General features: G+C 37.8%; 1 protein-coding gene across 2 annotated transcripts in view; it reads left to right on the top strand.

Moving 5' to 3' along the window:
- Positions 1-12,810, top strand: part of LOC131054839 (uncharacterized) — a 31,373-nt gene extending 18,563 nt beyond the window's left edge. Inside the window, exons 8-10 of one of the 2 annotated variants that reach the window (XM_057989456.2) lie at positions 11,802-11,887; positions 12,120-12,253; positions 12,472-12,810. In XM_057989456.2, coding sequence (XP_057845439.1) covers positions 11,802-11,887; positions 12,120-12,253; positions 12,472-12,497 — 246 coding nt within the window. In that variant the 3' untranslated portion in view covers positions 12,498-12,810. Of the gene's footprint in view, positions 1-11,801; positions 11,888-12,119 lie in introns of both variants that reach the window. The other variant, XM_057989455.2, reaches the window with a different exon arrangement.
- Positions 12,811-15,277: the final 2,467 nt, after the last annotated feature.

The raw sequence follows: 15,277 nt of genomic DNA, 5'->3' as shown, positions 1-15,277 counted from the left end.
GGGGGGTGGGGGTTTGTGAGCTCCGGTGATTCATGATTACTTGTGATCTTTTTGTGATTTATGCTTCTATGGTTTAAAGAACAAGCTGCTATTTATGAAAGGAGATCTTCCATTCATATAGACCTAAAAATAATGCATTGACCTAGACGTTTATACAAACATTTTGTACAATTTTCCTAGAAAACACAATGCATGAATCCTATACATTTTTGTCCATACCTTTAAGTGGATTAGCTAAGGTTATTGTAGTAAGTTTTGTTATCTTTTAATTTTTAAACGTTCAAGTGTCATGTGTTGGGTATGTGTTGTATTCTTTGCATGATCTACACCCCTTATAGATGGTACACGTTCTTACAATCATTGGAGCCTAGAGAAGTGACCTGGCTAGGGGTATATTAACCCAGTTAGTGGTTTACTATAGCAAAGTGCCTATAAATACTCGCATGTGGATTGGTGTTAAGCACACATAAGAAATATCTTGCATTGTGAATGGTTTTATCAAGTTTTTTCTGAAAAGGTTTTCTAGGGTAAAATTGATTGTTATATTGTGTGTTGTTATTTCTTGCTTCTGAATTTAAGGTTCTGTTACCATTGCTTCTCTTTGCATTGATTTATGGGTATTATATCTCTTAAAATATATCTGGTTGAGATCTGGATGTCACTGCATATCCAGCCATATTTAGGTTACTTTTTGCCTGATCTAGGCATATTGGGATACACAATACAACTCCTTTCCCAAGCATATTTGATAAATACAGGCATGCAGGGCCCAATCATGCTGATTATTAAACATAGTGAAAGTATTTACACTACACTTTCAACCCATAAAAAGATGAAAAGTTTGTCTTGTTCAACAATCTCAGAAAATAATGGACATATAGAAATATAGTTGGGAATTTGGGATATTTGTAGGCTATGATTTGAAAACAGATGATGTGAAGCTAAGTCACAGGATATGGCGATTTTCATGGATGAGGTTTGAATTTAATCGAATTTCAAACTTCTATAAAAAAAATCGAATTTAATTGTATTTCCTCTATAAAACACTGCTATCCGCCTCTAAACACAACTCAGCTGGTCGTGGGTATTCTTTGTATATGCTTTGTATCTATTGGGTTATGGGTGTCTGCAATTGCTGGGTCGCCCTCGGATTTTCTCCAACAAGGGTCGCTATTCTGATAATTTATTAGAAGTATACATATATTTAAAAATAAACAAAATTATAGAAGGTGAATTTTATCCGAATTTTTTTTCGAATTTTTCTCTTGTCGAATTTCATCCGAATTTCATGGCTGTTGAATTCGAACCTTGTGACTTAGATGTGAAGTACACTTGGGAGGTCCCAGGATCAAGGCCTTATTGTTCCATGGTTTTCACACATGGTATAAGAACCAGAATAGGTGAGCTCAAGGCTGATGTGTAGAGCCCCTGGAGTAAATCCAGGAGGCTCTAGGGTCGATCCATATCTTTTCCATGGTTTACTCTACAGAATATCTCTGTTTGATATTTTGCTTGTTTTTGACTTAGTAGTTTTTGTGCAATTAGCATTTGTTAAGGTTGTCCAAGAGTCTTATCCAAACTATCTTATATGATTCTTCCATACTCTTGCCTTGCACTTGTAGTGCTAGACAGAAGCAAAGGATTGAAATTGTAAATACTGGCATTTGAGGCAGCTAGGGTTTTACAGAAGTGGTTAGGGCAACCATGCAAACTAGGGTTTACAGCAGTTGTAACTAAGGGTTTTTTAAAAGGCATTTTACTTTTTTTTGATTAATTTATATTATTTCCAAATTTGAAGAGTTTATTTTATGGGAAATATCTTAATTGCATCACGTACTCTCCATTTTGAGAATAGGTTGGATGATGCGTTAAGTTTTTTGCCTTGGAAGATTAGGGTGACCTTGCTATTAGAGGAAAATAATCTTTGGGAAATCGTAAAGGATTAGTTGACTCTGCCTATAGATCTGTAGGATTTGGCAGTTTGCAAAAAGAAAGAAATTAAAGCCAAAAAGATGATCTTTTAGATGTGATCAAGGATTTTTTAATTCAGAGAAGGAATGAAAGATACCCACTTATGCATAGTGAATAATTTAACTAGAATTCACCAGTATTATCAAAGGAATGAAATAATATTAGAATTGAACAGTGACTCAGGTAGCAACAACAAATAACTCTCAATTGAGTCTCAGAATATATTTAGACACCGAGATCACGAGTACATATATTAATCAGAAACAGGAGGCAAAAACAAGTCTTACTGTTCAGATCATCCGCCTTAACACACTGTTCATATATTGAAAATGAAAGATTGACATACTGTTCCTTTTGCGAGTTACATGTCCAGGTATTCTTTTTGCTACTTCCGCCTGAATATTGAAGACTGGCCTTAATCAAATCGAAAGCTTATTGTCCTTTAATCCTGATATGCAGACCTTCCTGGTATCGATGGTTATGCTCTGGATATGCCTGAATTGTATTATTCTCCTCCGGTGGTGTCTAGACTCCAATTGTTCTGGCGTTGACTCTAATCACAGTGATCTCTGGCTTTGCCCTGTCGGAGACAAAGGCAAAGTCAGGTAATCGTTTTGTTAGAATAATAATTCTATGTAATGTTAATGGTCAAAATTAGTACTGTTAGACATCTTAAATGTCTACAGTAGCAGTTAGTTAGTTTAATTGCTACAGTATTTTTCATTTCTATAAATGTAATCTTTCCTTCAGTTAATAAATAACCAAGTTTTTACCAGTTAAGTTCATTTTGCTGAACATGGTATCAGAGCCTTAGTTGAGTTACCTTTGGATTTTTCATTGTTTTCCGTGCCTTGGTTTTTGAACCCGCAGATTTTACCCTTAAGTCAAAAAATTATTCTGATTACAAATTCCTTGTGGTTTTTTTGAGAGCTCTTTTGGGTCTTCGTCAGATTTTTCTGGGTCAACTGGAAATTTTACCTTGAAAACTGTGCCAAGGTTTCAGTTTTTGCCTCACAATCTGACTTGGAGAACTTGTTTAGATCTTCTGTTTTTCGTGCCTTCACCAGTTCGACTTCGGTGACGTGATGGCATCTCCGACGAATATAATGCTCGAAAGCAGCCAAAAATTCAATGGCCGCAACTACAACACCTGGAAGCAGCGTATGTTGGCGATTTTTGAGTATTGATGTCTTGATGCAGTTGTTCTGGGCACATCTCAACGTCCAACTACTGCTGGAAAAGATCAAGACAAATGGGATGAGCGCAACTGGGAAGTAGTCTTTTTCATCAAACTCTCTCTCACCGATGAGCAGCTACCTTAGGTATCGTCCGACAAAACTGCGAAGGAGATATGGGATCATTTGAAGAGTCTTCATGAAACCTTTGACAAGAGCCGAGCATTTTTTTTGAAGAACATGCTCTTTTCGATTATGATGGACGAGAGGATAACTCTACAGGATCACTTGACAAAAATCAAGGACATCCATGACCAACTTGAGGCAATTGGTTGTACCATGGAGGAAGAGGACATGGTTGTCATCACATTGAAGAGTTTGCCCAAATCTTATGAGTATTTCATCGAAACGCTCAATATCACTTCCACTGACGTCGATTTGAAGTTTTCCGATCTTTGTAACAAGCTTTTATAGCAAGATCGGTGGCGCCAACAGTTTGGAAGCAGTACCAGTTCCACCTCCACCGAGCAAGCGTTCTCTGCCAAATCTTTTGTGAAGAACAAAGGGAAGGCTCAATCTTCTCAGCTGAAAGGCTCTAGTTCTTCTCAGGACAGCAAGAAGAAGAAGAACATTCAGTGCAATTATTGTCATAAGTTTGGTCACATGAAGGCCGAGTGTCGAATTCGTTTGGCTTCTGAACATAAGAAGCAGGGAGGGTCTCAACAAAAGGCAAACGTCGCAAAGCACTCTGAGTAGAAAGAATTTGCATTCTATGCTTTTATGGCCAAGAGAATAGCAGATCCAGTCCGCTCTTCTGCCTGGTATATTGATTCAAGGGCTTCACGGCATTTTACTCGTCGTCGGGATTGGTTCATGGAATTTGAACCATTCTCGAATTCAGTAATCTTCAGAGGAGGAGAAGAGTACACAGTTGCTGGTAAGGGCATTGTCCAGATTCACTCAGGAGGTAGTAACTTAATTTTTCTTGATGTCTACTATGTTCCAAGCATGGAACATAATCTCCTCTCCGTTAGTCAGATCATGAGGCATTCTCCTCAATTAGATGTTCCTAAGAAGATGACTCCTAAGATCGCTATGGGACTCAAGGATCATGGTTTGTACAAACTTGTTGATTCTGGTGATTCTTAGGAACACGCTTTGGTTGCTAGGAGTACATCCATCAGAGCATTTTGGCATCAACGTTATAGGCACTTAAACGTGCACTCTCTCTCTCTCTCTCTCTCTTAGTTATATCATGAGGGTTTGGTTGCTGGTCTACCTGAGATCCAACCTCAAAATCATGGAGTTTGTGCAGCTTGTTGAGTTGGGAAGCAGCATTGGACACAATTCTTGAATGGTGATTCTTGGCGAGCCTCCAAGGTTCTTCAGTTGGTTCACGCTGATGTATGTGGGCCAATGAACACTCCATCTGTTACCGGTTGTAGGTACTTCTTGTTATTTGTTGACGATTTCAGTCGTAAAATGTGGGTGTATTTTCTGAAAAATAAATCAGATGTGTTTAGTACATTTTAGCAGTTTAAGGCCTTAGTCGAGAAAGAATCCGGTTCTCAGATTGTCACTCTAAGGTCAGATAATGGGGGGAAGTTTTGTTCTAATGACTTATCTACATTTTGTGCTACACATGGCATTAAACGCCAACTCACCACACCATACACCCCTCAGCAGAATGGTGTCGTTGAACGTAGGAATCACACCATTACTAAAATGGCTTGTTCTATGATAGAGCATCACAATGTTCCTAAGAAATATTGGGCTGAAGTAGTTTACACTGCAGTCTATCTCCTGAATCGGTCACCTACACATGCCGTTAAGAAGATGACTCCTGAAGAAGCCTAGTCAGGATGCAAGTCTAAAGTGGGCCATTTGAAAGTCTTCGGTTCTACTGCTCATGTATGGATTCCGGACGCCAAACGTGCTAAGCTAGACTCAAAGAGCCAAACACTTACGTTTATTGGTTACAACGACAACCACAAGGCCTACAGGTTGATTGATGTGGAGATAGATTGTCTCATTTTCAGTCGTGATGTTGTGGTCTAAGTTACCGAATCGGAATCTGAATCGGAATCGGGTACGTGGGTACGGTACGCAGGTACGGCAAAAAAAATTTAAGGGAGCTGGGTACGTTTTGGGTACGTTGGTATAAAAAACATATAAAAATCATAAATATGTATATTAAAATTTAAATATATTAATTCTAAATTAAAAAAATATTTATATATATTAAAAATTACATATATTAAATATATACTTTATAAATTTAATATTATTTTAAACTTATAATTTTATTATATAACTATTAAGATATAGTTTTACGAACAATATACTAATATAATGTATAATAATTTTAAAATAAACTATTTTATATATTTCATTATTAAAAATTAAACATATTAATTATAAATTAATATTAAATATATCTTATAAAATTTATATTATTTTAAATTTGTAATCTAATTATATAACTACTAATATATAGGTTACGGGACAATATATTAAGATAATGTATAATACTTTTTAAAAATCTATTTTGTATATTCCATTATTAACGATGAAGGTTTGCGACAGCATCCATGGATTCCGTCATGGTTATTACCATTCGCACAAACTACATTTGTCTAAAACATTTTTGTTCAACTCGAACAAATGAAGAAACTACTGCCGTCGCCTGAGCATTGTCGTGAGCTGTTGCCTGAGCGTTGTCGTGAGCCATGAGCCGTGAGACGTGAGCCGTTGTCGTAAGCCGAGGACAAACGAAGACAAGTGTTGCCGAGGACAAACGAAGACAAGTGTTGCCGAGGACAAATCCCAAATGCGTTTTCTGTCTGCTGCCGTCGCCGAAGAGAAATCGTAAATACGTCTTTTGTTTTTGTTTTAGGGTTTAAATAACCCATTTTCCTTCCGTGAAAGTCAACCTAGACGAATCCAAGATGAATCGTATCCGAATCCGAATCCAAGACGAATCGTATTCGGATTTGGGGGAAAACCTAGACGTACCGGTAACTTAGGTTGTGGTTGATCAGACTACTAGTCCATTTATGCCTTCTACTACTCCTAGTCCTGTGACTCCGTCTATGAAGACTTCTAATTTTGTTGTTCGTCTTCCTCTTGGTTCCCATGATGGGAGGGCTTCAGAGCATTTTGACTCTGAAGATTAGGAATCTACCGACCCAACACCACCTAATTTGTCACAGGATTTGCATCAGATGACTTTGTTCCGGAATCTCCTAGGGATGTTGTTTCTCCAATGCCAGATGTTGGTACTTCTACCCTCAGGCCTAAATGGTGGGCCAAGACTATAGGAGATCTTCGTGATGATGAGCTTCTTGAGGATAGATCAGTTCGCCGCAAGAGAAAGCAGCAAAATACAGTCAACCTTGCACTTATGGCCAACATCCACAACATCCATGAGCCCCAAACTTATTTCGAGGCTAAAGGCATTCCTGAGTGGGAAAAGGCTATGAAGAAAGAATACGATAGTCTTTTGAAGAATAACACTTGGGTTCTTTCTGATTTGCCTCCTAGGAAGAAACCTATCAGCTGTAAATGGGTTTACAAAGTCAAGTATCATGTAGATGGTACTTTGGATAAGTACAAGGCCAAATTGGTTGCTCAGGGTTTTACACAGCGATAGGGCATTGACTACGAGGATACTTTTGCTCCTACTGCCAAGATGAGTACCATTTGTCTCTTCTTGCCATTGCAGCTCAGTTTGGATGGAAACTTCACCAGATGGACGTTAAGAGTGCACTCCTCAATGGTGACTTGCAAGAAGAAGTTTATATGACTCAACAACCTGGCTTCAAGGTTCTTGGTAAGGAACATCGGGTTTGTAGATTGGTAAAAGCCCTATATGGTCTGAAGCAAGCCCCTCGGGCTTGGTACTTCAAGATTGATCAGTATTTGGTTGAACATTGTTCTCAACGCAGTCCCTCTGACACTAATCTGTATGTCAAACTCTTCGGTGATGATATCCTTTTTCTTGTTGTCTACGTGGATGACTTGATCATTACTGACCATTCAACACATTTGATTACAACCATCAAATAGGACTTGTGCCAAGCTTTTGACATGACATATTTGGGGCTTCTCCATTATTGCTTAGGTGTCGAAGTGTGGCAGATTGGTGATAGTATCTTTATTTCACAGTCCAAGTATGCCCGCAGTTTGCTTGACAAGTTTCGAATGCAGGATTGTAAACCTGCTTCCACACCTATGGAGAAAGGGCTGAAGTTATCAACCAAGTCTGATTCACCTGCAATAGACGAAACCAAATTCAAGCAACTAGTAGGCAGCCTCATCTACCTCACTGCCACTAGACCTGACATCTGTTTTGCTGTCAGCTACATCTCTCGCTTCATGACAGCCCCAAAAGCTGATCATTGGATTGTAGCGACGCGAGTACTGCGATATGTGAAAGGCACTTCAGACTATTGCATTTTGTATGGCAGGTGCAACGATCCAAAGTTGATTGGTTATATTGACTCAGATTGGGCTGGATCAGTGGATGACAGAAAACCCACTTTTGGGTATGTATTCAATTTGGGTACTGGTGCCGTCACTTGCAGCAATAAGAAGCAACAGGCCCTGACTCTTTCCTCGACCGAAGCCGATTATCGGGGAATTGTCAAGGCCGCTTGTGAGATAGTTTGGTTCCGAAGGATTCTTTCTGACATGTAGATGTCGCAAGCAGGTCCTTCTCCCTTGTTTACTGATAATCAAGGGGTGCTCAAACTGGCCAAAAATCCAGTCTTCCATCAACGTACCAAGCATGTCTTGCTTCATTGTCATTACATCCGCAAGCTAGTAGAAGACGGATCAGTTCAGTTGCAGTATGTTCCGACAACAGATTAGACTGTGGACATTCTCGCCAAGTCTCTGAGCCCGGATAAATTTGTAAAATTTAGGGGGCGATCATTAAGGGAGGGTATGTAATGTTAATGGTCAAAATTAGTGCTGTTGGACATCTTAAATGTTTACAGTAGCAGTTAGTTAGTTTAATTAATAGCTACAATATTTTTCATTTCTATAAATGTGATCTTTCCTTTAGTTAATAGATAACCAAGTTTTTACCAGTTCAGTTCATTTTGCTGAACATGCTACCCAACCACAGTGATAGATTTCTGGGCTGATACCACAACTAATGGATAGCTCTGCCCTTTCTCGCGACCTCTACAAATACTCCAATTCTTAGTTCTTCCTAGCGGTTCAATTGTGAACTTTGAAATTAATTACGAATCACCATTTTGTGATGCTGAAATTAATTGAATACCAAAGTAGGGTTAACGTCCTACTTGGTGAAGGCTGTGGGGTTTGCCTCCCAATAGTGCTGCGTGCAAAGAGGCATTTTTGATCATCAAAGCATGGTTTCAATCAACTATTTGCCTCATTAAATAAGAGGGCCAAAGGATGTCGACTTAAGTGGGCACGATAAAACTAAAATAAAAAATTATTTAAGTTTATTAAATGATTGATTCCAAGGGCCATCCCAAGGGACCAAATTTATTAAAATTTATAAGAATTTCATTTATTTAAAATTTCAAGTTTATTGCATTAAGAAAAACAAACATAGTGGGTGTTTACTAACACTGCATGGCTGTCTGACCAACTCATTCAAATTGGGCACATCACAAGAAAACAGCCAAGGAGATGTTTGATGCTTTGCTTAGCCTTTTCCAGAGTGAACTTATTAAAAGGAAAGTGATATTGAGAAACATACTCAGATCCATAGAGATCTACTATGGATATTGTTACCAATTACCTGATGAAGGTCACTTAGCTTTGTGAATAGCTTGCAACAATCATGGAGAAGGTTGAACATGCAAAACTTGTGAATTTAACTTCGAATGCTTTCATATCCTCATGGCACGCTTTTGTTGAGGGCATTTGTGCTAGGGAAAAGCTTCTTTCTCTCGAGATACTGTGGGATGATTCTATTCAGGAGGAAATTTGGATGGAGTCAAAAGCCAACAAGAAAGGTGGTGATGAGAATTGAGCTCTTATTGGACAACAAATGGGAAATAATGGAAAAGGGAACAAGGGTAAAGGAGAGGATGAGTATTCATCCCTAGCCAAGGAACAAGGACTTGAGTAAAGTTCGAGTGCTATAGTTGTCATAAGTTTGGTCATTATGCTTCAAAGTGTCCAGACAAGAAGAAGAACCAATATAAGTAGTAGTGGCATGAAGTGGAGGCTCTTGTAGAAACTTAAAGTGAATGAATTTGTTACCATGTTTGAGAAATCTTTCTCAATAGTTCCTTGTCTTTCTACCAGCACAATTTTAAAGAATGCTTGGTTTGTGGATATTGGTGCCCCTGGGGCATATGACAATAGCCTGACAGTGTTTTACCAAACAAGAACACAAATTTTAAGTTTAGGTTGATCTTGGTAATGATGTTAAGTATGTAGTAGTTGGAGTTGGTACAATTCCTTTTCAATCATAGTTAGGTAACTCTTTAAAGTGTGACAATGTTTTGCTTGTTCCTATTCTCAAGAAAAAATTGCTTTCATTTTGGTAATGGAGGATAACGGCTTTGCAATTGAATTCAAGGATCAACAAGTTCTTATTAGGTCGAATGGATCTAGCTCAATTACAACATGTCAATTTGCATAGGTTATAGGGTGAACTAGTTGTAGCTTTAGTTTGTAATAGTGATAATCTATGGTAGTTATGGAACAAGAGGATGAGGAGATTGTCACAAGACTTTCAGAGTTGAACATTGAACAACACGGGATTTCTAGAGGATGCACACTTGGCAAGCAGTCCAAGGCAGCTTTCCCAAGCAACGAGCATAGGATGTGTGTGGACTAATGTCATTTTGATCAATTGTTGGAAACATTTATGTTTTCTACATTCATGAATTCTCGTGCAAGACATGGATCTATTTCTTAAAGACCAAGGTGAGGTTCTTTTGCAGGTTTTAGGAGTTCGAAGCTCTTGTTGAGAACTAGACAGGGAAGAAGATCAAGGCCTTGAGGTTGGACAATGGGGGAGAGTTTATCTCCAAGGAGAAGGGAGGTTTCTACAAGGAGACAGGGATAAAGATGGAGTTGATAATTCGTATAGCCCACAACAAAATGTGATTGTAGAATGGAAGAATTGATCAATCATAGGGGCTTCTAAGGCCATGATTCATGAATTGGATTTGCCAATGTTTCTTTGGGTAGAATCATGTCTACAACAATCTACATCCAGAACAGGTGTCCTTGTAGGATTCTGGAGGACAAGACACTAGAGGGGGCATTTAATGGTGTGAAGCCAAGTTGAGTCATTTTTGCATCTTTGGTTGTCTGGTTTATTTCCATTTTTGCATCTCCTAAGTGATCTCCTGAGTGATATAAGATTTCTATTTTGGAAGATATTATGTAAAAGGAAAGAAGGTTGAGTCTTCTTGCTCATCCAATGACTTTGTTTTGCTATGAACCTTGCAATAAATTCTTTCATCTATGGAGAAAGTTCCCTCTTTTTAAATAGCTAAAAGTTGCACTTTTTCCACTTGTGTCACATGGTCATATCACAACAACTATTTGCTTGTGCTCCACGGGGATGTGCCCCCTATGCTGGTACTGCCATTCCCATACTGGGGACGGCTTTAAAATGTACCTTGCCCAACACAACCTTTCCTGGTTCATTGTGGACATGTAAGGAGATCTGAAATCTGTGTCTTTGGCATGAGGTTTCTTTTGGTGAATTTGTTTATGCTAGGCCTGAGCTTCCAGTTTAATACATGGACTCCATTTGTTTGGGTGCGAGCATTCTTACTTCTTTGGAATGAATATTCTTGCTTCGACGCCATTTCTATGGTATGATATAAGGCGTTTTCAGATAGCTTGAATATTCTTTCCATAGAGTAATACTTCCAGCTGTGGCATGGACTTATACTGCTTGGCTTCTATGTATAATTACTTGTAGTCTGCTCTAAAGAATTCTAGATCAATTTCAGACTGATTATTATTGCAATAAAGTTTGGTGCAATTAGTGAGATTGTACAATCTTTCTACTTTTAACAGCCGTCCCATAAAAAATGGCCCAAAAGTATCCCCTTACTGGAAACACGTCCTGCTGTCCCTGTTCCCAAAACTCGGTGGAACATAGACTATTTGAATTTGGAGCTGTAGTTTGGCTTGCTTTGAGGCTGGTTATGATTCTGCATATCCATCATCAGCCACTAGAAACTGGATTTTGATCAATAGAGTTTTTAATGTATAATGCATACGATTAAGATGTGATCCTGCATGTTTGTCATCTTTACTCCAATGGATTTGACTTCTGTTTAACAAGAAGCAGAAATACATATGCTGTGAGCCTATGATTAAAGCTCATTGAGATTCAACTGTCTTTTGTTATTATTCTATATTCTATATGAATAAAAATAAGAAATTGAATCAAGTCAAAGTATTGCAAAATCTAGAATTAAGTACCTGTAGGTTCCACTTATGTAATTGCCACAATTCCCACACTCAGATATCTGATTTTTGTCAGCATATCCAAGATTTGATTTTTAGCTTACTTCATTTAAAACTCTGCTTTTGTATACCATCAGATGAGATGCCCTTAAATGTCCTAGATATATGTTTCTTGTATCATGTCGTCCGTTTCATCATATTATTGGATGATTAATTCAATGATATGTGCAGATTCCAGGTTCACCTACTTACTATGAAGGTGTTTTTCAAGCTTTTGAACATATTGCCAAACGTGAAGGCTTGGGAGGTCTTTATCGGTAAGTTAACAAGTTTAAATTTTATGCATTTCACTAAGTGGTGTTGTCTTGCATGTAAATGGGCCTGGATTGAGGCATCTAAGTGAGAAGCATCAAATAATTATATTCTACAGCTTTAGCCATCATGCATGCCAAGGTTGTCAGCATAATTTTTTTGATTTTAATTAAGTTGTAATTTACTATTTGGAGATTGAAGATCTTGCTGATGATTTTATGTTCACCTATCTTTCAGAGGTCTACTTCCAAGACTGGTAATATATATATCGCAAGGGGCTCTGTTCTTTGCATCTTATGAATTTTTCAAGCGGGTCTTGTCTATTGAGGTCCGGCGTTTAGCTATACAGACAACACAGCCTAGAGGTGCTGGTAAGATGAGTCAATCTACAGTTGTAGAATCCACCTAATGCAATTTTCTTTGGAGTCACTGCTGCAGGGGAGAATGTTTGTTCCAGTTGTAGGCCATTGTGTGCAGCAGGGTGGTCAAATTGTTTATGTTGCTTTTCATTGAAGTTGTGACTGTATGATTCATTCAAAGTTGTAAGCTTAATATGATCTTTTGCTATGTGCAAACACACCTTTTCCAGAGCTTCCAGTCAATGGAGGAGTTTAGCTTACCCTGATTCAACTTCATCTTTGGAGTTCTCCATCATTGTGGATCTCCTGCAGTGAAATTTTGTCTCATGACTCTCTTGTGGCAGTGTGTTCCATCACTCTCTGTTCACCTCATTTTTTTAAGCAACTTCCCAATTCTTTACAAAAATTCACATTCGAAGTTTCAATTGCTATTGTCTAACTGCATTGTAGCTTAAATTCCCAATATTGAAATGTAGTTGGAGCCGGAGAGGAATTTATCTGGCGACTGTCTTGTTCTTTCATAGTTTATACAAGCATTCAAAGAAATAAAAAAGTAAAGTTTATCGTGAGATACTGATTCCTATATATCCCTAGTTGAAGTCAATATTTTGGCCTGATTGATTCTTCTAATCAGCCTAGTTCTATTGAACTTTGTAATTGTCTCTTCTTCTTTCAATATTTAGTGAAATGTAACTGCAGTAATCTAGATCCAGTAATGTAGATGGGTAGTTCAAAGTTTCAAACAAAATCAAAATTTGTAACCTACAATATAAACATTAAATGAAGTTGAATTGAGCATAATGTGATTCTTTTTGAGATCAAATATATGATCTGTAAACACTGGGCTTATGACCCTAGCGATGCATCAAACAAATTGCTATGCTAGCTTTACACTGGCAATCCTGGCCAATCAATGATGCGATGTTTCATTAATAATCAGCAGTATAAAATGTTCAAGACTAACATAATCAAACAAGGAACATTAAATGTCCCCACTTTGGAATAGAATTTAATAATAAATAATAATAATATAAAAATATAAAAGAATAAAAATAAGATTTAAATTTAAATATAAAATAATATAATTAAATATAATTAAAATTTAACTAGTTGAATGAATGGTCAAGAGACATGGAAGGAAAAGTTGCGACTCCCTCAAACATGGGATATAAAAGGGAGAAGAGAACCTCATTTTGAGAAGGGAATTTGGGAATCAGAAGTGCAAATCTGATTTAAATAAGAAGTGCAGATTTGATTGTGAAAGGTTGCGTCCCTTTCAAAGGGCAGAAGTAATGTAGAGTTGCACACTTTCAAAGGGTGCTAATGGTGAATGGGTGTGTCTCTTGCCAAAGGGCATCCATAATGAAGAGGTGTGACCTCTCCCTCACATTGAGAGATATAAAGGAAAGGAGTCAAAAGCATCCACGGACATGATCATCGATCAGATCAGATCAGAACTATTGTTAAGTTACAGGAATTAGGAGCCTCCTAGTAGGGGACATTACAGTAGTATCAGAGCAATGATCCTGCCATCCTGCAGGGTAAAAAATTTAAAGATGAATCAATGAATCATCCTAGTTAAGGAAAAAGAATCTAAGAATATGTGTATTCACATGTATGCTCTGTGTTTGCAGATATCCATGTGTATGCTTCGTGTTTTCAAGTGTATGCTCCATGTTTGATTCATATCTGATGTGATTGTTTGCTCCATGAATGTCTATGATTATTGTAGACATATTTATTTAGGAACATCGTATTTGAGGTCATAGATGCGTGTCATGCTTCTAATCATAAATTCTTAACATTAAGTGATATCTATGATATTGTGCAAACCATTTAAGAAGTGATGCGAGACAAGGATGAGAGAAAACCTGTCTTGAAATTACATAATTATGAAATGTATATGTAATTCTGTTGATGTGTTTTTCATGCACATGTGAACACAGAATAAAATACCAAGGTATCTTATCCTCTCTTGAACAAAATCGCTCGAATGCTGAAGATTTGCTTAAGGATCATTCGAGAAGATTCCAAGGTTCTTGTATGTAGGGTCTCTACGTGTGGATAAGCTCTTGTGGTTTGATGTGATTATGCTGGAATCACAAGGGGACTTACGTTTGATTGCCTGAGCGTTTAATTTGCTGGAACTTGAGTCCTATCTACTCACCGGGAAGAATAAAGAAATAACAAAAGGTGAAGGGCTCATAAAGTCTACTCTAAGACCTAGAATGTGAGAAGATAGATGAACAACTAGGTGAGTCCTACTGGGTTGGGTGTCACCATCAAGTCGAACAATGTGACACCAACTCAATGCGATCTTCTAAGGGATGCTTTGAATATATTCAAATCGTTACACCATCAGACACTCATCACCATTCAAGTTAATGCATGAACAATAGACACATAACGACTCGAGATTTTAAGCTCATTCTATGCTAGTTGACCACGCAGGGCGCACTTACAGTCAATAAGAGGCTAGTGGTTTGGACTAGGCGGATTCCACGCGAGTGCATTCAATAACTTCTTTCATTCAATCTAATCGTTTACCATCTAAAATGAAGATTCAACAAGAAACCATGCATATTGCAAAGAAACAACACACTTCACCATAACTTCAATGAAAATGGAGTTCATTTACAATCGAGGCAACAATTTCTTGCCTTCTCTTCCTACTCTACTCTAATTTCTATTCTATTTGCTATTTTATTCTACTTACTATTAGCTATTAACTGTTAACCCTTACAAATAAAGAGCCAGAGCTTTATATAGAGAGCTATTTACAATTCAATGGCTCTGATTGATTTACAATCAACGACTAGGATTACAAGATGGAAACCCTAATTAGGGTTTGTTACAACAAACTCCTCTAGACAATGAGAAAATTACATTCAATGCATGAGAACCAATAGGAAGTAGGGGTAGGTACATCGGAGTTCATGCCTTCATGTGCAAGCATGGTTCATCGAATTTGGACATGTTGATGTGGAGCCTTTTGATTGGAGGAACAGTGAGTGGGATGCCACCTTGTCCTACGTT

This window comes from Cryptomeria japonica, chromosome 8 (assembly GCF_030272615.1).
Source record: "Cryptomeria japonica chromosome 8, Sugi_1.0, whole genome shotgun sequence".
Lineage (NCBI taxonomy): Eukaryota > Viridiplantae > Streptophyta > Pinopsida > Cupressales > Cupressaceae > Cryptomeria > Cryptomeria japonica.
The sequence above is the reverse complement of the archived record's forward strand: the minus strand, read 5'-3'. Positions and strand labels throughout refer to the sequence as shown.